Raw genomic sequence first — 25,168 nt, forward strand, 5'->3', positions numbered from 1 at the left:
AGAAAAGGTATAAAATAAATAATAATCGAGAAAAGGTATAAATGAAGGGGAGGTATCTAAAAAAAACCTTTGAATTAATTTGTTAAAGTAGCACTATTTAGTTTTGGTATAAATGATAAACTAAGTAAACTAAATGATTCTCGAGATTAAATAAAGGTTTAAAAGAACAAAAAAAAAACTTGACCACAGATAAACTCATATGTTGAAGGTTGCAGCCACATGTACTGTACCTCTCCTGTCACCAGTGTCTGTTCAATCAAACCTTTAATACAGAGAAGCAAAGTACACAAACAGAGAAGTGCAGATGGTGGGGCCGCCCGCAGTCAGCCAGAGGAGAGGAGGCAGGGCTAAGAGCTGAGCTGCACCTCAAGCAAAGTTCATCAGCCTGCCTCTGCAGTCACTTCAGTCCATTCCATCATGATTGCCTCAATCGTCCTGCTCTGCGTCTGCGTTTTCGTCATCCTCCTTCTCCTCAAATCATGGAGGCCCAAAAACTTTCCACCGGGACCAATCATCCTGCCAATACTGGGGAACATTTTGGAGTTGAGCCTAGAAAACCCCTTGAAGGACTTTGAGAGGGTAAGAAAACACTGAAATGAATGATGTTGCTCTTCTAATGCGATAAATTGTTACTGCATCGATGCAGGTACTATTATTAGCACTTTAATTGTGCCTAAAAGGTTAAATACTTTGTGGGAACAGTGTCCTGCTTTCTCCAACACTAATAGTTTGAAAAGGTTGCTGTGCCACTGCATTTTGTAGCATGAATTTAATCTAAGCATTAAATAAAAAACACGTGGAAGCCACTGAAGTGTTGGTACTTGTACTTTGCAATGATGTACTCTAAGGACAAGGGTCACTCAAACCAGCTCCACTACGGTTTTCATGTGATTACATAACATATTATGGATGTCTGTATACAGTTGACTGCCTGTCATCTTGGACTAGAGCCAACAAACGACAAGGGCCAAACGACAAGGGCCAAACACATTGGGCGTTTTCCAACTTAAACCCCATACAATCATACATCACAGTGCTGCATACCAGAAGGCCTCCATAATCTCATCTGATACTTGCTACCTTAAAAGGCCTCTGTGCAGTTTTGGAGAATAAATTCAAACTCAGAATTTTAACATTTAGAATATTAATGAGGCAATGATACAAACTAGGAAATTTTTTTTTTTTCCATTATTGAATAAACAAGCTGTTCTCAGAGGAAAATAAAGTCCCGCAACAATGTTTGAAGCTAGAAAGGTGGCAGGGTCCGCCACATATAAACAAAGTAAAACAGTATGAAGCTGTGTTGTCCTTTAAGGTCAGATTGTTTATTCAGTTTATTCAGTAATGAAAACAAAGAGAGTTTGTTTATTCAGTTTGTTTTGGGATATAAAAAGTCAGTCATTGAAGATCTTTCTCTTCTGATTAATATTTCTTCCCCATTCTACATAATGCACCTTTAAAGGAATGCATTTTACACATTAAGTGTGTTTACAGGGGAGTACTACTACATATGTGAAAAAAGTAAAAAAAATCCTCAAAAGAAATTATCAAAATCAATGCACCTTTTTATTCCACACATTCTTGCATTTGAAAACCTGCATTTGTTACCCACAATGCAACTTGTTATATCTTGCTATATGTTTCCAGGCTCACATTTCACATACTTTCAGCTTGTAATATTATACATCGTTGTTTCTTATCACTGGACATCTCCTTCAGTAAAGCAAGGTTATGTATGGGCGGCTCATTCACAGATTGATCTTTATCAGTTTATCAGTTACGTATGTTCATTGCTGATTGGTGTTTCAATCTCACCTATTGTTATACGTTATCAGTCATGCTGTTTTTGATGACGTTGATAAGCTATAACACAGTTGTTTTAGATAATAGATAAAGAAGTAGTCTGGAGTTTTGTTTGCTCTGATTCTTTCCACTAACGTACACCCGATACATATATTGTTCAAGTTTTGAAGTGTGTGTGCTGCTATTTTTGCACTGTGGTTTTGAAATGGTGCAAGTCAAATCTCCCTTTGAGACAATCAAGACTGATGTGATTACAGTGAATTGCACCTTTAAAGAGTGATACAGGTCCGAAGTTATGTAATATAAATGTATCCCAAGCACTGACGTAATCTTTTCCCAGCTGAGGAAGACTCATGGAAACGTCTACAGTCTGTACATCGGTTCCAAGCCAGCTGTCGTCATCAATGGGTTGCAGGCCATGAAGGAGGCTCTCATGACCAGGTCCAATGAGTTTGCCGGACGACCCCAAGACCTGTTTGTCAATGACACCACCCAGAGGAAAGGTAGAGCAGATCCGATATTCAGCATTTTTCAGATTATCTGAGTCAGTAATGAGTAACTTGATTTGTCAAATAAATTTAGTGGCGTAAAAAGTACTTTTTACTTCAAAACGCAGTGGAAGTAATGGAAATACTTAATTAAAGTGTAAGTATCTCGAAATTATGAATTACTTTCATTTGTAATGCATATATATATATATATTAGTTTGAATACTGGTAATCTGTCTCCTTTATTACTTCTATTTAAATGTTATGGTTGATCCCTGGTATATAGAGTATGTTGGTCATGTGTCTCTTTCTACGCATGGAGTGTATGTATGGGAACCAAACAAAGGCAAGGGTTAAAGTCCGTTCATGAGTTCACCTTTGGACATGTTTCTGTGTTCAGTATGCGATTCAGTTCGCCAGAAGAAAGAACACAGGTCTGTAACTGGTAATTGTCTCCTTTCTTCAAGCCCTTTCTTGCAATGATGCCCTGATACCAACATACAGTATATAAAAACAATACATATAAAGATTACAGCACATTTAAAAGAATAAAATAAAATTATATGTACATATAAAGCAATGGAGGTAGCATTAATGAACAAATATACCTTCATTCATACCACTCGCTGTCTTTAAGTGTCTGAAATGAACTAAAACGTCTTCATTCACACATCTACATATCAAAACCATAACATCCAACCAGTCATTAAACTGGTCTGAATGTGTGCAGAGAGAAACTAATTAATCATGTGTTAATATTCATAGTCAGTCCTGAGGAAGTGAGGAAGGGTTTCTTGGAAAGCAGGCTGCTAAACTTTGCCAGCCCCTGCAACTCTTAATGAGATTTCATTCAACACATGGACACGGGGAGCACCTGCCTGGCATAACAATGAGTTTCTGGCTGTCAGAATGTCTGGATCCACAACTTTTCAGAGTACTTTTTAATTTGTGAGCATAGGATCACATCAGATTGTTGCTATTATGCTCCTTTAAAAATGCACACTGTATAGCAGCCACAAGACAATATAGTGTTCGCCTACAGTACATACAGTATATCTACATATAGAGTGTGTTGTTTGTTCCTGCACGAAAACAGTGTGAATCCTATTTTCCTAGCCCCACAATAAGAAGAGACTACAGAGGAAGGTAGAAATGACATGATAGATGAATAAATCAGTCAAAAACAGCTGTAATTCAATTTCCATCGCCCAATAAAGACACATACACACAGAGCAGTGGTGAAATTAAAGAGAAAAAATAAGAATAAATACATGGATTCAATATTTCAATTGTTTTGCAGAAGAGATTTTACCTTATTAACTAGGTCAACACAGTATTTGTCTTGTCTGGTGCATTCTTCTTATTGAATCTACACTAAGGAGAAAAAGAATCAAGGAAAAAAATCAAGGAAAAAAAGAAAAAAAGTTTTTCATAGCACAAAAGTGTTTTTTTTCTCAGCAGCCAAACCAGTGGTAGGGGGATGGCAGTAGTCAGCTTCTTATAATGACAGTTTCCAATACAGCAATGGCTCAGGATTGAAAGTAGATAAAGGAAATACATAAAGATACCGCAGAAAATAAACAATAACACAGGCCAGAAAGTAGACGAGCTCTGGAATAGGACATTGATGATCACAGTAGAATATTTTGATAAAACATGACATTATATTTCCTGTAAGCTCAGACTGTATGCTCTTTGTGTCACTGCACCTGTTGCAGGAGTGATTCTGGCGGATTATGGTACTAGTTGGAAGGAGCATCGTCGCTTTGCCTTGATGACGTTGAGGAACTTTGGTCTGGGGAAGGATTCCATGGAGGAGAGGATTCATGGAGAGATACAATACGTCATTAAGACACTGGAAAAGAGCATTGGTATGGTATTATCTTCCTGACACTTTCTTTTCACTCTTTCAAGAGTTGTTGCCATATAGATTCTTGCATTGTGCTCTCATTTGTTTAAAGTTCCTTTGTAGTCTCGTACAATGCTTTGTCTCACTTCAGTCTAAATGATGTCTTTCACAGGCTCAACCTTGTCTCCTCAAGTTATGTTTCATAATGCGTCCTCCAACATCATCTGCCAGGTTCTGTTTGGTACACGCTACGAGTACGACGACATGTTCATCAAAACAATTGTACAGTGCTTCACTGAGAATGCAAAGATAGCCAATGGACCATGGGCTATGGTGAGTCAAAGTGTGTGTCTGTGGTAGAAACTCTGGCTTTCTGACTTCCGGCAAAGCCATCTACCCGGCCTCATGAAGGAACAGTTGGTCTGATGTCACAAAACAATTGCAGCACCCATGGGAAGAGAGCAGGATGAATGCAGACAACAGTTATTGTATTAGGCTAGTGAATGGAACGTTTACATACATTAAGTGCTGTAAATAAAATGTCTGTGTAGTTTTCCTCCAGTATTTTGTAATGCAAGGAGGCTGTAGTGCTGAGGATTCACTCGTGTGTAGAGCCCGACCGATTGATATTAGGGAGTAAAAAATTGGCCAATACACACAGTTTTTGCAGGGATCCCTTGGATTATTGGTTCCCATGTGGTTATTAAACACATGAAATGGAGACAATATATTATACAATTTAACAATTAACATAATTGTCTTAAATGACATCAGTGAACTGAAACTGTAAAATTCACTTGGTATGTAATAATTATAAATCACCCCAGGCATTGTTTTCTGCACTTTGTTCTTTAAAACCAAAAGGTTTTCCTATCAGCCGATATCGACAACATGTACACCGTTATGTGTGTGATAGGCCAATATTGGCTGATAAAATTAGGCACAGTGGTGCTCTGAGCTGAATGCTAACTTTAGCATGCTGACATGCTGACAATGACAATGCTAATATGCTAATGTGTTTGGCTTTCAAACTAATCAATTAACTTTTTCTTTTTTTTCTACAGCTGTATGACTCTTTCCCCTTCATTCGAAGCCTGCCACTGCCCTTCATGAAGGCCTTTAAGAATGTTGAGGTACGTTTACTGGGCCTGGAGATTCATTGTAAATATTTACAATAAATTATGAAAAAAGCCTGAAAAAAAAAAAAGTATATTGATGATTAAACATGAAAGACAAAAAAAAACACCAATGGTCCAATGTTTTTTTTTTCTCTGACTGCACATTTACGATGACAACCAATACATCTGCAGTTTGTCAGTTGAAAAAAATGAATGTTCATGTTATGAATGTTCACTTATGTATTTCAGACTTGTCAGAAAATTGCAAAACGTCTTTTGGCTGAGCACAAGAGTACCAGAGTCCCCGGGGAGCCGCGAGACTTTGTTGATTGCTATTTTGATGAAATGGATAAGGTGGGTGTGTCTGTGTGTGTGTGTGTGTGTGTGTGTGTGTCAAAGTGAGTGACTCTTCACACCCCATAGTGTACATGTGTATTCATCAGTAAGGTATTGTTTCATTTAACGTGTGTTGTCTTCTTCTCTGTCTAGAGAGGCGATGACGGTTCTTCATTCTCAGAAGGTCAACTGTCTATGTATGCTCTGGATCTTCACTTTGCTGGGACTGATACAACCTCCAACACCCTGCTCACTGGTTTCCTCTACCTCATGGGCCACCCACACATCCAAGGTATGCCTATACATGAACAACTTCATGTAGACTGTGTATGTTCACCAGTGTCAGCTGAGTGAGTGTCGCCTCTCCTGACATGAGATCCGGACACACAAGCAACTCTTCCTCTGCTACATCTTCACATTCGGCTCCTTCCTTTTGCTCCATTCTCACACGATTTATCAGGACTTTTTCAATGTCACTTTTTTTTTACTGTGTAATAAAAACAAGGTGTTGCTAACATCATTATATTCTTCTGCCCCCTCCCCCTGCTGTACCTCACAGAGCGTTGTCAACAGGAGATAGACACGGTGTTGGAAGGGAAGGAAAAGGCCACTTTTAACGACAGACACAATATGCCTTACATGCAGGTATATCAGTCAGAATTCACTTTTAATTCATGTGTTCACATCTGTCTGAGTGGCTTATTTGTTAGCGCATGACACAAAATCTGCTAAATTTCAGGGATCATTCATAAAAGTGCAAGTTTATTGGTCTCTTTATCTAGAGCCTGCCTTGTTTTACTTCTGCCCCAGGTCATATAAAGGAAAATATATAAATAAGAACATGTTGTTTAAATCTCTCTCCATCCAGGCTGTGATCCATGAAGTGCAGAGGGTAGCCAACACCGTCCCACTCAGCGTGCCTCACTGTACGACTAAAGACACGGAGCTCATGGGATATTCCATTCCCAGAGTAAGAAGCACCTGGTGTTCAATAGTGTTTAGCATAGTGACAGATTAGTGAAGTGTTGGAGAAATAAACTTTACCGTGCTGTATGGCTGTATGTGGAAAAAAAGTTATTTGTACCAGTGCTGCAATTGGAGGCAAGGTAAGATGAGTCTGCAGGGAACAAAGTGGAATGTGACCTTTCTGCCTATTTCTGTACATCATGATTTGCTTGATTTCACTGATTGTAAGAACACAGTTAAGCTGCTGTCAATGTAGGCAGCAGATCCTCTTAACATTGTGTTTGCACCATACATAAATAAGGGCTAAAACATTACCTTCCGTAGTTTAAGTAAGGCTTACCTCTTACAAATGTTTCCCGCCCTCCTCTTTGTCCTTTCTTCTTAATGTTCTCCTCAGGGTATGCTGATCATCCCTAACCTGACCTCTTTGATGAATGAGGAGGGAGAGTGGAAATTTCCTCATGAATTCAACCCTGAAAACTTCCTCAACGACCAGGGAGAGTTTGTTAAACCTGAGGCTTTCATGCCTTTCTCCGCAGGTATGAGGGCATGATAACAAAACAACGCAGCATAGGTCTCATTGTATATCAGGCCTGCTGTGGCATGCACACCAAACTGTTGTAGATGACTTTGAGGTCTTTTTCGTTTCTCAGGTCCTCGTATGTGTCTTGGAGAGGGTCTGGCTCGCATGGAGCTCTTCCTCATCATGGTGACGCTGCTTAGGAAGTTTAAGTTCATCTGGCCTGAGGATGCAGGAGAGCCAGACTACACACCAGTCTATGGGGTTACTCTGACTCCCAAACCTTATCGCATGAAGATCGAACCCAGAGCAACTGAGTAATGCAGTCTGTCGACACACAGCAGGAGCAGTGGAGGTTAATCCAGATCAACACTAGCAGATGGGAACAAATACAATGAAAACGATAGAGGGCTGTTTGTGCCACCCGTAATGGCATGTACGATACACTTAGGGCCATCGTTGCATCTACTGAGGCTAAAATAGGATGATTTGAATACGCAGCCTTGATAGTAGGGTTACTGTCAAGGCTGCCGATTCAAATCTTTTCATCAATTCATTCTGAATGAAAAACCTCTCATGAAGCATATCCCCTAACAGTCATACCAAAGAAAATTTCAAATTGGAGCTGTGCATGAGTATAAAAGTGCAGGCTAGACTACAAGGTCGTCACCAGGTGGGCGCCAACACACAGAAGACTCAACAGAGCTCAGCAGTCTCCTCGTGACCCGTGCTAACACAACCAAAGCAGCCCTCTGAAGCAAATGTTCATAACAAACTAGCATCATTAGCAACAAACAGCTACCTAGCATGCTGCCTTCACTGGTCGCGTGCTGCTTGACCAATGACACAACAAACCAAACCATCTTCCTCAGTTACATTACATTAGCAAGCAGGAAGAACAGAAGCTAACAGTAGCCAGGTAAGAACATGTTAAGCTACCTATAGAGCTGCCTAAGGCACTGGAAAACAAACCAACCATCCACCTCACCTACCTTACCTTCAGCAATCACCCATATACACCTCTGTCTATAATATCAGCAGCTAAAGCCATCAGCTGTTAAAATGCTAGCTAAAACAACAAGCTACCAACACGTTAAGCTGAGCAGTTGATGCCAACATTGGTTACACCCCGCTTTTCCGAAATCCTGCTGTTCCGAAAATAGACTTCCATTCATCGTAATGGCGCGGTTTCTCATTTTTTCTAAAGACCCCGCTATTCCGAAAAGGCTATTGTGTTACCCCTGACCCTAACCCCTAACCCTAACCATATTGGGAAGTAATTGGAAGTTGAAAGTCGGATTCGGAACAGCAGTGTGTCGGAGTGGGGTGTGTCGGGATGGAGGGGTTTCGCAATGGAGGTGTTTCAGAATGTCAGGCTGTTCCCGCCAACATTGACAACATGCTGCCAAACCAACCAAGCCTCTTCAGCTATCTCTTAATAGCAAGAAGAACAACAAACACATCTCTTTATAACATCAGTAGCTAGTTTTAAGATTCAGCACGTATCTATCTTTGCCCCAGTAACTCCATTTACTTCCTACATAAAGCCATTCACTGGAACTGGCTGCAGTGTTTTTTAAGGCATTGAACTTTTGTCAGCAGCCCTGTTTCTATGTATTCCTGACATTCGTGGTAAAAATGCTGCCTCATGGATGAGGAACTGTTGACTCATGAAGTTGGAGCTGGCTTATCAAGGTAAATGACCCTTGCTATATACAGCCCACTTGCTGTCTGCTATATTTCATTTAATTTCCAGTTGTTATCTAAATATCACAATATAAAACGCGTGTTTTCTGTTTGAAAAGTACAGACATACAGTATGAAGTAGGGTTATCACGTCTCTATGATCTTGAGTGCACAACGTTTGTTTGCATGGCGTAACAAAAATAAATAACATTCATGTAATGATCTACATCATACGGTTCGACGAACTTGTTGGACACTCACTTGTTGTAATGACACGTGTAAGAGTACCACATGAAAGTTAATTATTACACTCTTTGCTGCCTGAATTTGGTGCGAGACAATGTTTGAATGCTCCAAGATTTCAGAAAAACTTGGTTTAACTTTATTCACTGAGATATCGATTCACTTATCACTTTCTTTTGAGAAACTAGACAACCTCTGCACAATTATGCTGAAGAAAATCATACCCGTTATATTGAGAAGACAGATAGGTCATGAGTTCTCTTTAGGACTGAGACCCGTCCTGCCCTTCACCAAGAACTATAACCTGATTCCACCAGGCTAAACTAATAAGATTAACTTTTAACTCAGATATGATATGTGCACTGAAAAGGCTAAAAGGAACATGAGGGAAGTTACAGATGATGAGAGATTTTAAATCTTTGATTATGGCATGGGAAGGTTTGGGGTTTGTGAGAGTAAGAACAACTGAGCTTTGGATGTAGTAAAATCAAGGCAGCAACAGAAGATGACAAAGGACCAAGTCCACAGAGAGTGAGAAGAAAGGAGTCATGTACTCTAGAATGACGTCTTCAAGAAGAACAACGGTATCGGGATCAGAATCATTCTCTAACCCTTGAAGCTGCTGTATGTGACTTTTTAAAAAAAGAATAGCTCTATATTCCAACAGTCATCATTCATCAGTCACTGTTATAGAGTGATAAGTCACTAACCCCATGTCTTGTCTCCTCCAGCTCACACATTTTCTGGTATCCCTACACACTTTATCCAATCAGAACGGAGAACTCCATAAAGAGGCGCTGTGCGTTCATGTGGTGCCTCTTTATGGAGCTTGCATGTGGGATTGCTAACTGCTTAACGGACAGGAAATTAAACAAAACGATGATGCTTACAGCAGCTTTAACTGTGTACTTACTCAAACCCAAACCAGGGTCTTTCCCTAAACCAAATCAAGTTGTTTTTGTACCCAAACCTAACCAAACCTTAACCATATGTAAAAATACATCATAAAACAGATTTATGCTTCTTTTTGTCGCACTGATTAGAGGGTACAGTGTTTTATTTGTGTATGTTGATCCCATTAAAATACATGCTTTGATATGTCTACCACTGTAACTGCTTATGTATTCAAATTATATTCTTTAATATGTATATGTAGTGCTGACATGTATTCAAATTGTACTGTTATGATGATATGTATACTTACTGATCAGTCAGGTATTCCATGACATGTATTGATGTGTAATTGATTTATGTGGGACTGAAATGATGAAGGTCATTCTGGCCAGTTTTGTCTGTCCTGAGGCTGGTGTGTGACATTCCTTGTATAACAGGGTAAACGTAGCATTGTAATAGTATTTCAATGGTATGCATTTATTAGTTAAAAAAAAAAAAATTGCAAAAATACTACTTTTGACAATATGAATAAATATATTACACTGTGGAGTGACAGTGACAGTGGCAGAGGTCTTAATTACACACTGAAAGAGTTGGTTATGATCTGAAAAGTGACCACATAGTAGAATCAACACCTCTCTGAGAGTGTCAATAAAAACCCTATGAACTTTGAAAGGCTTTGTACGGATAAAGACAGTTAAAAATACTTCATACATCAAACAAACTTCATAACGGTACTGTCGTTTTACTGTAGGTCTGCTCTAATGGATTGCATTATATTGCACAGGTGAAGTACATCTTGAACAAACATGTTCCACATCCTTCATTGTTTAAAACTACATTTGGCAGAGGGATGTAAAAACATCTGCAGGATGTATTGCATATTTGAGCTAACCATGAAGGCACCAAACGTCTCTCTGTTTTGTCTTCTTTCTTAAACAGTCAATAAGAAAGACAAAGTAAAGGGAACCTGTCTAACAGATGTATAGAAAGCAAGAAGTATGTATAGTAAAAACAATTAAAAGTGTGTTAAAGTTACAAGTCACGAAGTCTAAAAGTTACAACACTGTTTTCTAAGTAGCGGTGTTAACAGCCACGTATTGATAAACTGCTTTAACCCATTAACTGATATGGTCATAGCAGTCACTCAGCACCCACTGCAGACTGACACTGCTCCCCTCAGTGATAACTGTGTATCTGGGATGTAGAAGCTCAGGTCTTCCTTTGGGCCATTCAAGGATATTATTTTACTGCACTTCAGTGTAGTAAAGTGTAAGAATAACTTAAATGGTGTTGTTCATCATAGATAGATAGATAGATAGATAGATAGATAGATAGATAGATAGAAACTTATTCTTAAGTTATTCACAACTGAAACAGAACGCTAATTGGATCAGCACAGTTTGAATATAATGCTAATAAAATCTGCCAGTGTCAGTGGAGTATACAGTAGAGAACAATGCAGCTATGATGAGAGACATGTCTAGTAGATGACTGTTGATTGATTATGAGTTGATCAAATCACTGGTTAACAATTGAAAAACATGATGTAACAACTCTTACATCATGACTGTGCAAAGGTTGTGTGTTTCTAAAGCTAATATAAAGGCAGAGGAGAGTGTAAGTTCATCAGAATCAAAACTTCATCATGTTTGCATCTGTGGTTCTACTCTTGGCTGTGGGAGTTCTGCTCGTCCTGGTCCTCTTTCCATCCAGCAGGGCCAAAAATTTCCCTCCAGGCCCCCAACCCATCCCCATCTTTGGAAACCTGCTGGAGCTCAATCTGGAGAACCCCCTGGCAGATCTGGAGAGGGTGAAGTTGATTAATGTTATCAAGTAAAATACTCTGTAGACCACTCTGTAAATACTTGGAGTGGTCATTGAATACTTGAGATTGTCTACTTTATAATTTTATTTTATTGTCTACTATTTTATTTATATCTTTATCTTTATCTCTTGTTTCCATTCACGCTATATTTCTATTTCTACTTTGCACGGAGCATCTGGAACAAAAACAATTTCCCCCCGGGGATTAATAAAGTATTCTGATTCTGATTCTGATTCTGAACGGGAAAAACTATTCACTGTATTTATGTACTGAATTCAATTAGTGGTGCATTATGTAAGATTTAATAACCTACGTGGGTAAAATTCTATGGAGTGACCCATTCTTTTAATCTAAAAGGAAATGTTATTTTTTCATCTGAGCATGATTTGCATTATCTCTTTTTTGCAGTTTTGAGTGAGGGGTTGAAAAACTTGTGCTAACTATCAGGCCTGTCTGTCTTCACCTAAAATGACCAGAGACATTGATTTAACAGTGTGAAATCCAGAGGAATGAATGTATTTTAAAGTGAAGTAGCTCAATCTATTAGGTAAGAAATATCTACCAAAGTGTATTTTTCAGTAATAGCTGCTTATAGATAATGAGACTCATTTTAAAGCTATTACGACTCCTACCTATAATAACTTGGTAATATTTTACCCAGCTCAGTGTCTGATGATTGCCCTGATTAAAGGTCAGTCACTTAAGCCCCAGTAACAATGATACTGTGTCTCTGTCCACAGTTGGCCAAACGCTATGGCAACGTCTACAGCATTTTCATTGGTCCCAGGCCAGCAGTCGTCATCAATGGGCTGCAGGCTTTGAAAGAAGCACTAGTCAACAAAGCTGCTGACTTCTCTGGCAGACCACAAGACCAAATGGTCAATCATGCTGTACAAGTGAAAGGTACAGAGCAGACATTTGACGGATGGTTCAGGTTTAACTAAGGACAACAGAGTCAGTGATCGTGTCCAAGTTCTGCTCTGATTTCCCTTTGAATGGAAGTTGTGGAGAAGTTCACAGTACTATCAAGTGGAAATACTCAAGCTAAGACAATTACTTAAGAGCTTGAGTAAATGTCTACTAGTTACTTTCTACCACTGAGTAATCTGAAAAACACCCTCCTTCTAACAAAAAGTACATGTTGGAAAAAGTTTTAAAACATCAGTCATTCCTAAGATACATTATGTGTTGTGACGCCTCCATTGTGCGCTGAGTATTCAGAGAATAAATCCATCATGAGGAACATATAAAATCAAACAGGACTGGAGTGGAAAGTCTGTTTTTTCATAATAACATAAATACTCTCAAACTCGCTTCATATTAGGTTTTAAAGGTTTTGGCACCATCTGGTGGTAGCAAAGAGTGGAAGTAGTTTTCAGACCTTTTACTTGAGTATTAACAGCAGTATGATCAACAAAATATACTTAAAGAATCAAAAGTAAGATATGACTGATATGCCATTATACATGACATGAAAACAAATGCACCTCTCCTTCTAAGTATTGCCTTGACCCTTTTTGCATGCAGCTGATGCTCCTGGAGTGATTCTAGCAGATTATAACCCTGCCTGGAGAGAGCAGCGACGCTTTGGTCTGATGACCCTCAGAAACTTCGGTCTGGGGAAACAGTCCATGGAGGAGAGGATCCTGGGAGAGATACAAGGCATCTTAAAAATACTGGAGCAGAGTGTTGGTACGTCCGCTCTGCAAACGTGATACAAGTATGGCTAAACTTACATATTAAGGAGAACATCAGGATTCAGAAATGGATCTTTTGAGGTCTGTACTGAAAACCAAAAATCCAGAAGCCAACATCTTTATAACATCTTTTTTTCCTTCATTTTATTTTACCAGGTAAGCCCATGAGCCCCCAGCTGATGTTCCACAACGCAGCCTCCAACATCATCTGCCAAGTTCTGTTTGCAAAGCGGTTTGACTACGACGATGAGTTCATGAAGTTTTTTGTCAGTCTTTTTCATGAGACCTCCAAAATAATCAACAGCCGCTGGGGTTTGGTGAGTCACATGTTTGACCAGAAAACCACTCATAGCACTTGCTCACAAAGACTTTGCTTTCTGTTGAACTTTTATCTCTTAGATTTACCTATACAATGCTCACAACACTTAAAGGAGTCTTTAAACTTATTTTACATTTTTCTCTCCCACACAGATTTATGACTCCATACCGATGGTGCGCAACCTCCCACTGCCCTTTCAGAAAGCATTTAAGATGTTCAAGGTCTGTCATTCATGTCACTCACCAGAGATAGAAGCTTACAAGTTTGATTAATAGCAGTAAGGCTGTTTGACAAGCTTAGCATATTAGCTAAATATGTTAGCATGCTGACTCTAGATAATTAGCACTAGTGCAGCTTAGGCTCATGGTAATATTTGGTTTTGCAGGTATTTGGTAGTCGTATGTAGATGGTAACTCCAGATCTCAATGATCTCGAAAAGTGCATGAAAAGTATTTCATGCAGCTACAAGCATGGCTAAAAAATTAGGAAGGAAAGAAGGAGGAAAGACTTAGGGAATAAAGAAGGGAACAAATAATTAGTGAAGGAAAGATGGATGAATATGAACTTTAGTAAAATTGCTAGCAGGGTGATAAATGGAGAATGATGGATGATTCATTGTGACGCAGCATCTGCAGTAAAATGAAGGGACTTTGCAACATGTCACAACAATTAAGTGGAGCTACAGTCACAGCGCCATGATGAGGTGAAGGGTTACAATACAATTGTGAGACAGGGCCTTGAACATTACAGTACCATGGACTAAAAATACCTGTGTGAAATTGTTTTTGCTATGAAGTCATTAACATCAGCACACACACAGCGCAACCACATGGCTGCATGGTTGCAAAACCATGCATGGTTGTCCCTTTTTTGGTTTGCGTGGCATAGTCTTCTCTCTGCCATTTCCTGTCTGCTTCTGCACTGTCACCATCCAATAAACCTGGGAAATAAAGCCTTACTCCATGTTAAATAGACTTGCCCATGAGAAAACCCTAACCTCAACATTTGTTTAAGAATATTTCTAAAACTTTTTTCCTCACCAGATTTCACATGAAAGACGTTTGGAGATGTTGGCGGAGAACAAAAAGTCCAGAGTTCCTGGTAAGCCACGGCATTTCATAGACAGCTACCTGGATGAAATGGATAAGGTGTGTGTGTCTTTTTGTTAATAAGAAGAATTCTGTTCAGAGCAGCTGCTGTGAACATTGAACCCGCCTTGGAGGTGACAGAATGAAGAGTGTTTACTTTACTCTGTTGTCTGCCTGCAAAGAGAGGAGATGATGGCTCGTCATTTTCTGAAGACCAGCTTTGTGCATTTCTTTTGGATCTTCACTTTGCTGGGACAGACACGACCGCCAACACCCTGCTCGCTGCCTTCCTCTATCTAATGAATTATCCACACATACAGGGTATGTCTGTATCTCTGTCATCTGTCAGTTACTAACAGTCTGCAAACTCCACAAGACTGAAATATCTCAACAATTACTGAATGATTACTTTTTGTACGGAGGTCTGTGATTCTGAGTCAACTCTGACTATACATCAAGCACAAATGTCATGCTAAAATTGTTCCATTGTTTTGGTTGATCATCAAATACCTGCAAAACTAATGACATCCCATCAGCCTTGTACTTTGTGTTTAGCAAATGTTGGCATGGTAACCAGAGGTGGGAAGTAACAAAGTACAAAGACTTTGTTACTGTATTTAAGTAGATTTTTTCAGGATTCTTGCTTCTTTTCCTCCCTACATTTTAATACAAATATCTGCACTTTCTACTCCTCACAATTTCAAAACAAGGCTTTAGTTTGAATGCAGTTGAGGGGAATTATGGATTATTTTCATTTTGACTGATTTCAGCCTGTCAGTGCATATCACGCACAGCAGAGGTAGCAAGGCGAAACGACGTAAAAGATGGAAACAGACAGACAGGGAGACTGGAATGGGGAGAAAAGGTGTGGTGTCTTGTATCTGCAGAGACCCTGTAGCCGGATTTGTCCTGGGAATGACACTCACCAACCAGCTATCTTTCTGCTGTGTTTAGCTTGGACAAATCCTACTGATTCTACCTCTGAGTTTAATAGTCTTCTAATTGTATTAATATGACATGGGCTTCAGTTAGCTTTGCACAGAAATGGCTGGTTGAAATTTCCTTCAGAGGAAAACTTTTGACTTTTATACTTGCATTTCAGAGCCTGTACTTTCTTATTTTTACTTGAGTAAAGAAGTTGAATCAGTACTTCTACTTTTACCAGAGTCTTTTTTCTTTTTCTTTTGTCTGTATCTGCACTTTTACTTGTGTAAATAATGGGTTTACCTCTAGACTATTCTTCCTTTTCAAGCCTTTTCTTCTTTCTACTTCTTTGTTTTTAGGGAAACATCTATTTGTCATTTCTAGAAATAATTTGAAAGATTCACACTTATCTTTTGCAAGCTGCCATGTAGCACATAAACTGAGAAAAACCTTGCATTGTTCTATCCTGCTGTGAACTGTCTCACTCTCTGTTTATCTCTGCACTCCTCAGAGCGTTGTCAGCAGGAAATAGACGAAGTTCTGGATGGGAAGGATCAAGTCAGTTTTGAAGACAGACACAGGATGCCTTATGTGCAGGTAAAAGGATGACGGGGTCATATTCATATTTGCATGTCTATTTTTTATCTTTTGTCTCCTTTCGCTCAAAAAGTGGTGAAATGTAAAATCTCACTTATCTTATATATATCTGAAATGATAGAGTGTCTAACAGCTGTCTCTGTGATGCAGGCTGTCATCCATGAGAGCCAGAGGATGGCGAACACAGTCCCTCTCAGTGTTTTCCACTGCACCACTAAAGACACAGAGTTAATGGGATACTCCATTCCCAGGGTGAGTATAACATATAGTTTGTGTCTTAATAAAAAATACAGAAAAGTCTTCATTTCAAGGTATTTAAGTAATTTAGTCATCAAATAACACAGGGTTGGACAACAAAATGACAATTGTAGTGGCTTCATGCAACATTTACATTTACATTTACATTTAGGGTATTTTGTAGACACTTTTTGTCCAAAGCGACTTACAGTACAATAAGTACATTTGTCACAAGAAAGAAACCACAACATATCACCGTTGATAAAGTAGAAAAGAAAAAATAGAAACAATTTGCAAGCCCTCATCTCAGCATGATAGCTGCTATTTATCAAGGATACCTTAAGTACATAAGTGCTATGGTTTAAGTGCTAAGGGTAAGAACATACAAGTGCATATAAGTTTTTTTGGGGGCGGGTGGGGTGGGGGGGAGTCATGCTATGCAGGGTCGAGGTGAAGTCTGAACAAGTGAGTCTTGAGTCTTTTGCGGGAGATGGCAAGTGACTCTGCTGTCCTGACATTGGTCGGAAGTTCGTTTCACCACCACTTGAATCAGATGCGGGCCGCAACAGGAAGGCAGTGGAGGTCACGGAGGAGGGGGGTCACATTAGAGAATTTGGGTAGATTGAAAACGAAGCATGCTGCAGCATTCTGGATACGTTGCAGCAGTTTAGTCGCAGAGGCTGGGAGTCCAGCCAAGAGTGAGTTGCAGTAGTCGAGGTGGGAGATGACCAGCGTTTGGACCAGGAGTTGCGTTGCTTCCTTTGTGAGGAAAGACCGGATCCTGCAGATGTTGTAGAGGGCAACCGCAGTGATGTTGGGGGTGCAGGATAGTCCGTCGTCGAGGATTACGCCCAGGTTCCTCGCAGTCGAAGGCAATACTGTGACGTCCTCGACAGTGACTGACAGGTCCATGTGAGGGCATTCTTTCCCCAGGATGAAGAGGAGTTCAGTTTTACTAAGGTTGAGCTTGAGGTGATGCGCAGTTGTCCAAGCAGAGATGTCTGCCAGACATTCCATGATGCGCGTTGCAACATGGGTATTGGAGGAGGATGGGGGAAAAGAGAGGAACAATTGGGTGTAGTGAAAACAGAAGTGGTCCTAGTACTGAGCCTTGAGGGACACCAGTTTCCAGAAAGCAGGGTTTTTACAAGGAGCCATTCCACGTGACCTGAAAGGTGCGATTTGTCAGGTATGATGTGAACCAGGTTAGAGCAGAGTCAGCGATGCCAAGTTCAGCAAGAGGATTGGTGGTTGACTGTGTCAAACGCAGAGGATAAGTCGAGGAGAATGAGGATTGACGAGTGGGACGAGGCTCTGGCGGTACAGAGTGACTCAGGCACTGTGAGGAGGGCCATCTCAGTGGAGTGAGCAGTCCTGAAGCCTGACTGATTAGGGTCAAGTAAGTCGTTTTGTGAAAGATAGGAGGACAGTTGGTTGTAGACGGCGTGTTCCAGGGTTTTCGAGAGGAATGAAAGAAGAGATACAGGTCTGTAGTTGCGGATGTCAGCTGAGTCTAGGGTGGGTTTCTTTAGGAGTGTCTTTACTGCAGCTGTCTTGAAAGGAGCTGGAATACGGCCTGAAGTGAGGGAAGAGTTGATCAGGGTGGTAAGGAAAGGCAAGATGTCTCGTGAGATGTTTTGGAGAATAGAGGAGGGAATCGGGTCAAGGGAACAGGTGGTGCCACGGTTAGACATCACTAGTGTGTGAACATCTTCAGAGGAGAGAGGGCTGAAGCAGGTAAGGCCGTCATAGGTGAGGGATTCGGGAGGTGCTTTCTGGAAGGGCATAGGAGTAAATAAGGAGCTGATGTCTTTTACTTTCTTGGTAAAGTAAGTTGCAACACACACATATAACATATATACAGATACTGTAAATATAAAATACAGTTAATGTGCATGTCCTCCCCTTGTCTGGGGATTTAAAAGGATTTTTAAAGGCAGTATTACTTGTCGACCAACACTGATTAGACGCTCGTTTCTCAGGCTTCCAGATTGAACCCTGGGGTTTCTATGTAAAAGCAAAGGACAGTCAATCCACAGTGGTGTGAAAGTCATTATTCTTTGTTCACATTTTAATAGACATCCTTTCATCTTGTACTTGTGTTCTTCAGGGAACCACTATCATCCCCAATCTGTCCTCAGTGTTGTATGAGGAGGGACAGTGGAAATCTGCCCACGAATTCAACCCTGAAAACTTCCTTGATGAAAAGGGAGAGTTTGTGAAGCCAGAGGCCTTCATGCCTTTCTCTACAGGTGAGTGAAAATGATCATTACTTTAAGAGATGAGACTAAATGACTGATGGGAGGTTTGCTTTTGGAAATGACATAAGGTCATAGAAAATAAGCAAGTATTTAAATCCGCAGGTCCTCGTGTGTGTCTCGGAGAGGGTCTGGCTCGTATGGAGCTCTTCCTCATCCTGGTGACTCTGCTGAGGAGGTTCAAGTTCATCTGGCCTGAGGATGCAGGAGAGCCCGACTTCACTCCTGTTTATGGAACGACCCAGACGCCAAAACCTTATTCCATGAAGGTCCAACTCAGATAAACTACTCAGAAAAACTATTGAGACAGAGATTACCTGAAGAGTGTAATTAGCTCACGGACACATTGAGCAAAATTAAACCTTTCAATATAAAACCCATTTTGGTTAAAGGTGCACTAATCATTAAATTATATGAACATGTGATCAAAGTGACTTTGTGTACGTGAAAATGTACGCCTGATGTTTGATAGAGCTTTATTGTGTCTTTCAGCTTGTTGTTTTGGTTTTACAGCCCACGACTTTCCTGTTTGCTTCACTGTCACAGCTCTCATCACTGCAGTTTACCTGCACCAGAAGGAAAAGAGCTAAAGTTAGCAACTTGCAAGTGAACACAGTTATCCATTTAGCTATTAAAGAGATATTTTCCTCAGGGGTTGGTAGAGAATAAAAAAATGCTAAAAGAAGAGTGAATGACTTGACATTTGACTCAAAATGAGTGCTAATGCTGCTCAATAGCTGCCTTAGGTTTAGATAAGTGTAGCACACTTGAATCATCCACAGTGTGCTTGGAGTTGTATGTTGTTTATTTCTTCCTGTAAACATAAACGTGACGCAGCATTGTAACTCATGCGCTCTTCTCTGAGCTTCATCTGAACAACACAATGTATGTATTGACCTGCAAACTTATTCAAACTTCATCGAGACACATTCTTCAATACATCAACACAGAAGTGTGGCACAAACCATCAAATAATATGAAAATGAAAGTATTGTGGCTCCTGCCTACTGGCTACATTGTTTACAGGTTTATAGTACAAACACACAAAACAACACACGTACGACTGCGTAGTCTTCTTAGCATGTTAGCGGTTATCTTAGCTGCCAGTGCGATATTTTCTAACAACTATTAACCAAACATCAACATAATAACAACGGAGTAAACAGCCAACTCTCTTTACACTCTGACCCTAAGAGACACTAATTCATAGTTCCAGATGTGGGTTTTGTGGCTTGCTTACCTGTAAACATAAACGTGACGCAGCATTGTAACTCATGCGCTCTTCTCTGAGCTTCATCTGAACAACACAATGTATGTATTGACCTGCGCTGACCAAGAGCGACCCTAAACCACAAACTCCCTGTAGCACCCTATAATGTAATAATTTCCTGAAAATGTAATAACGCCTGAAAATGTAATAAAATTTGCACTTAACTCGATTGAAAATGTAATAAAACCCAATAATGCAATAACTTCACCAATAATGTAATAAAATAATCTGACTGATATTGTAATAACATTTTTACCGATAATGTAATACCTTATTACATTATTGGGAATTTATTACATTTTCAGGAGTTTTTTTTTTTTTTCATAACTGACTGCAGCTCTGTTCACTGCATGCTGCTGTAACATGTATGTCAAAATACAAAAGAAATATAATTTGTGGAAATAATGTATTCTGTGGGTAACGGGGGCGGGACTAGATAAGCATCTGCTTCTCCCGCTTTCCCTTTCGGTCATGTGTACTACCTGATTTTAACTAAGATGATGTGTGATGATGACTGTCTAATAACATGCCGAAATAAATAAATAAATAATGTAATACTTGACAGATAATGTAATATATATGTTCATTTTCAGTCCAGAGTTCTACATCTTGTGTTTTGAGAATCTAAGAATGTTATATACACTGGATTTGAAACAACAGAATGACTATTGCTTCCCTAGATGTACCTCTACACTTCACAGATTTCCAACAAATCACTACCTCATGAAAACAACCACAAACCAACAAAACAACTTTCAGTAACACTTCATTTGAAGAGGGTATACATAAGCATTCATACTGTAACACCTGCATGCACATTACATGACACCTGACATAAAGATAGGCCTACATATCCACTTGTAAATGGTTATTAAATCACTTTCAATGTCAAATGGACATCTTACTCTATGTCAAGTGGAATAGTGGTCAGCTGACATACTGTCATACTGATAGTATATTATGAGATTTACCTGTATAAATAAAGGTTAATAAAAATGTCAGCATTTCAATGACAACATTTTATGACAACTGGCATCCTTTTTGGGGTTTATACAGGGTTTCTGAAGTTGTATGATGTTTCTATGATAGTACAATTCAAATTTGGTGAAAGTAATTGTCTAAAGGTATAACGTCCATTTAAATCCTTTTTTATTAAAGTGACGTCATTTCTGCAACGCCATCTGCTGGTAATGCTAACTTCTTGACACTTCAGCCAAGGCTTGGCTACTTCTCTAAATAGCTTAAGACAGGGGTTCCCCAGCATTTTTTCACTGTGGACCGTTCACGGGTGGACATTTTTTTTTTTCAAGTGAAAAAGTTATATAACATACGTTTACCTGTTTACACATATAATATAAAAACGATTGCAGACGGTCACATGGTTTTCTGTTAACATTTTTAATTCAATAAATACATCTATGTTACAACTAACTATAATATACTCTCTGTAATCTCGTTTTTGCTGCCGTCACCTCGGAAAACTTCTCGCTTCACAAAGATAATATGTTTGTAATGGAAGCAAGTTTTCAGTGCTTTTGTGGCCATCTCAGGATAATCTGCTTTAACCCAGAACGCAGGCAGAGTTTAAGTTTTCTGCAAAGTGATGAAGCGGTGCAGAGCCGGTCGCCACATTTAATACACACAGCGGGCTTGGAGCATGTGAATCACCTGTTGCATTGAACCTGTTATTTAAACAGGACTGGTTTTTCTTTTAAAGTGACTATGAGGAGTTTCTGAAAGCGAAGTGTTTTCACACTACATTTCCCATGAGCCTCTGTGCACACGGTGAAATTCTTGGACCGACGCAAGACGGACTAAAATGAAAAACATTTGCCAAGAATGTTTTCATTAATCAAGAATGAAAGTCGGAGGTTCGAAGACGAACAGGTATTGTCGTAGTTCCGACCATAAACGGCGATCCGGCGGCGTTATTCCCATGACCCGCCGGGCAGCGTCCGGGAAACCAAAACTAGGAAATGCTAGGCGAGCCGACCACTAAATAATAATATCAAAATAACTATAAAGACAAAACAATATATTTATTGAAAATGGACTCATTAAGAAGTGGGTAACGTAGATTCATCCACATTAATATGAGACTCTTTTATTACCAAAAGCAAACTCCTCGGAGTCTCTTTAAAACAGCTTTCTTTTTGTTGGCAGTCGTTGGGTCTTCTGTCATCTCATTATTGAGTCTTTCCTGGTGACGCTTGTTTTTTACTCTTTTATGCCTGTAGACTTGCCTGTCAATTGCGCAGTGCTGAGAAGAGGCACAGGCAGAAGTGGTGGAATTTTCTAAATAAGTGTGTAAATTAGACAAAATAAACAATTATATATATTTTCATTCTTTTATTTGTATTTAATCTTTATTTATACAAGTAAATCTCATATACCAATATGACAGTATGTCAACTGGCCACTATGTCACTTGACATAGAGATGTCAATTTGACATTGAAATTGATTTAATAACCATTTATGAGTGGATTTGTAGGCCTATGTTTATGTCGGGTGTCATGTAATGTTTATGCAGGTGTTATGAATGCTTATGTATACTCTCTTCAAATGAAGTGTTACTGAAAGTTGCTTTGGTTTTGGTTTGTGGTTGTTTTCATGAGGTAGTGATTTGTTGGAAATATGTGAAGTGAAGAGGTACCTTTAGGGAAGAGTTACCTGGGGTCTCCAGTGCTACTCAGAAGCTTATATCTGAGCTGGAGTTCTGGGCTCCCAAGGAGGTAAGTCCATCACCCACTCAGTAAGACCAGGATGTTGTTGCATGTCCCTGAGTATTTGCACATATGCATATGGCTGTATGGTACTCAAGGTCTGCAATTTAACCCAATAGTTATTCTGTTGTTTCAAATCCAGTGTATATAACATTCTTAGATTCTCAAAACACAAAATGTAGAACTCTGGACTGAAAATGAACATATATATTACATTATCTGTCAAGTATTACATTATCAGTTTTGGAGAAAAAAAAAAAACTCCTGAAAATGTAATATATTCCCAATAATGTAATAAGGTATTACATTATCGGTAAAAATGTTATTACAATATCAGTCAGATTATTTTATTACATTATTGGTGAAGTTATTACATTATTGGGTTTTATTACATTTTCAATTGAGTTAAGTGCAAATGTTATTACATTTTCAGGCGTTATTACATTTTCAGGAAATTCTTACATTATAGGGTGCTATACGCCCTCTTGTGGTGAAACTCTGGAATTACAATGTCTAACTCTTGTCCTTTGAGCCACAAACAATTACCAAACAGTCCATATCAAAATAAATAAACAAATATCTAGGGGTGTCCATTTAAGCCACTGTCCCACATAAGCAACATCTCATCAACATCATTACCTTGATTGAACGGTTGAGCAAGTGAACTGAAAAAGTTTGCAGTATCAACTTAAAGGGTCATAATATGTCAATGTTGTGATTACAATTTGTTTCTGCTGCCCCCAAGTGTCAATAAATGAATATGCGCCACTTTAAACGTCACAGGGGACACAGAATAATTTACATAAACTAGACTGTGTTAATTAAATGCAACAATGCTGCTAATTGTAACAGTTTAAATTATACATGATAGAATATATCTTATCATATGAAACTATAAATTTAGACCAACTTTCAACCAGATTTTATGATTATCATAAAACATGTTACACAATGTTCCCTCTGTTGTCTGTCCAAAAAATGATGTCACTTTTTATCAAATAAATAAGTTGTGAAACATCAATCATGTGCAACTTTGTCACGTGCTCAACAAAGATGAGTTGAAAACAGAAAAGAAAACAAATACAAATGTTGTTCATCCTCTGAGGAGCTTCAATGTGTCTAATAGATTCAATCGAACTCTGCCTATTAGATTTTGATATAATTTGTGTTGCAATCGTACACTTTGGTGTCACTAAAGGAATCGTCATGGAGTCAATCGTAATTAAGTACGTTTACTCAAGTACTGTACTTTCGTACAAGTTTGAGATACTTGACCTTTACTTGAGTATTTCCATGTAATGCTATACTTCCACTACACTCAGGTAAATGTTCTACTGTTTTCTCAAGTAAGGTAATGCATGATATTACATCCGACCGCTTTAGTTACTTGTTACTCTGCAGATTTAGATTTTACATTCAAAACATCGAATGACGTTGTATAATATGACTCTTGTTAAAGGTTACACTACCCAAAAGTATATAAAGTAGTAAAAATAAGCTCACCAAAGCTCATCAAATGTATAAGTATATTTTGTTGATACACTTTTGTACTTTTAATCAAGTTTAACTTGTAATTGAGTATTTTTCAGTTGTTTTTAATTACATGTGTGTAGCTGCCCATGGTGCTGACAAGATGTCATGAACTGGATCTTTTATAGCCTTTGCTATCTTTTAAAAGTTCTCTTGTAATTACTTCACCCTTGTGTCTAATCACCCTTACTGTATGGGCCACATTTATAATTGGGTTTGTGAGTCTCAACACAATATAGTTAGATTCTGTAGACCATTTAAATGTTTACACAGTTTGGCTGCTGCAGTGTCTTTAATCTTGGGAAGAAAAGAAAGCAGATAGTTAATGGCTGACTTAAATGGACAGAACATTGATGTACATATCTAAATACATATAAAATAGATTATATACTTTATATATATTCCCAAATCAGATGGAGGAAAAGGCCTGTATTGAAGCTCAGATCTTCCTATGGGCCATTCAAGGATATTATTTTACTGCACTTCAGTGTCTAATCAAATCTGCCAGGGTCAGTGGAGTATACAAGGTTACTAGTGAACTAGATTGAGAGTGAAGAAAACAAGAGCATAACGACTGCCCGTTTGTGGGTGCTGTACTGTATGTGTTATGTCATCCCTCCACTGTGCGCTGGACATTCAGAGGGTCATTTCAACATCAGATGACACCGAGGAGGAACATCTCTAAAATTTGAGCTGTGTTACCTGTCGTTAAATGCACTGATAACTGTGATGACCAGACTGCTGTGTACTGGCTACTGTGAATAAATATATCAAATCCATGGTTAACAACTG

General features: G+C 39.0%; 1 protein-coding gene across 1 annotated transcript; it reads left to right on the forward strand.

Moving 5' to 3' along the window:
• Positions 1-125: 125 nt before the first annotated feature.
• On the forward strand, positions 126-20,615 carry LOC311263233 (uncharacterized protein). Its single transcript, XM_084363155.1, has 22 exons — positions 126-579; positions 2,144-2,306; positions 4,010-4,162; positions 4,313-4,473; positions 5,205-5,273; positions 5,508-5,612; positions 5,748-5,886; positions 6,154-6,239; positions 6,463-6,564; positions 6,958-7,099; positions 7,214-7,389; positions 11,537-11,716; positions 12,472-12,634; positions 13,259-13,423; positions 13,585-13,745; positions 13,900-13,968; positions 14,791-14,895; positions 15,018-15,156; positions 16,271-16,356; positions 16,507-16,608; positions 18,704-18,845; positions 18,957-20,615. Exons 1-22 carry the CDS (start codon positions 418-420, stop codon positions 19,133-19,135), a joined length of 2,949 nt encoding a protein of 982 aa, XP_084219281.1. The 5' UTR covers positions 126-417; the 3' UTR covers positions 19,136-20,615.
• The last annotated feature ends 4,553 nt before the right edge of the window (positions 20,616-25,168 follow it).

Source organism: Pagrus pagrus (genome assembly GCF_965226575.1).
Source record: "Pagrus pagrus genome assembly, chromosome: 10".
Taxonomy (NCBI): Eukaryota; Metazoa; Chordata; class Actinopteri; order Spariformes; family Sparidae; genus Pagrus; species Pagrus pagrus.

Bases quoted from the DNA above. Each gene is read 5' to 3' on its own strand.
- LOC311263233 (XM_084363155.1), top strand. From the start codon at position 418: ATGATTGCCTCAATCGTCCTGCTCTGCGTCTGCGTTTTCGTCATCCTC. The intron at 2,307-4,009 runs GTAGAGCAGATC...CACCTGTTGCAG, and splicing joins TGACACCACCCAGAGGAAAG to GAGTGATTCTGGCGGATTAT. The intron at 14,896-15,017 runs GTGTGTGTGTCT...CTGCCTGCAAAG, and splicing joins ACCTGGATGAAATGGATAAG to AGAGGAGATGATGGCTCGTC.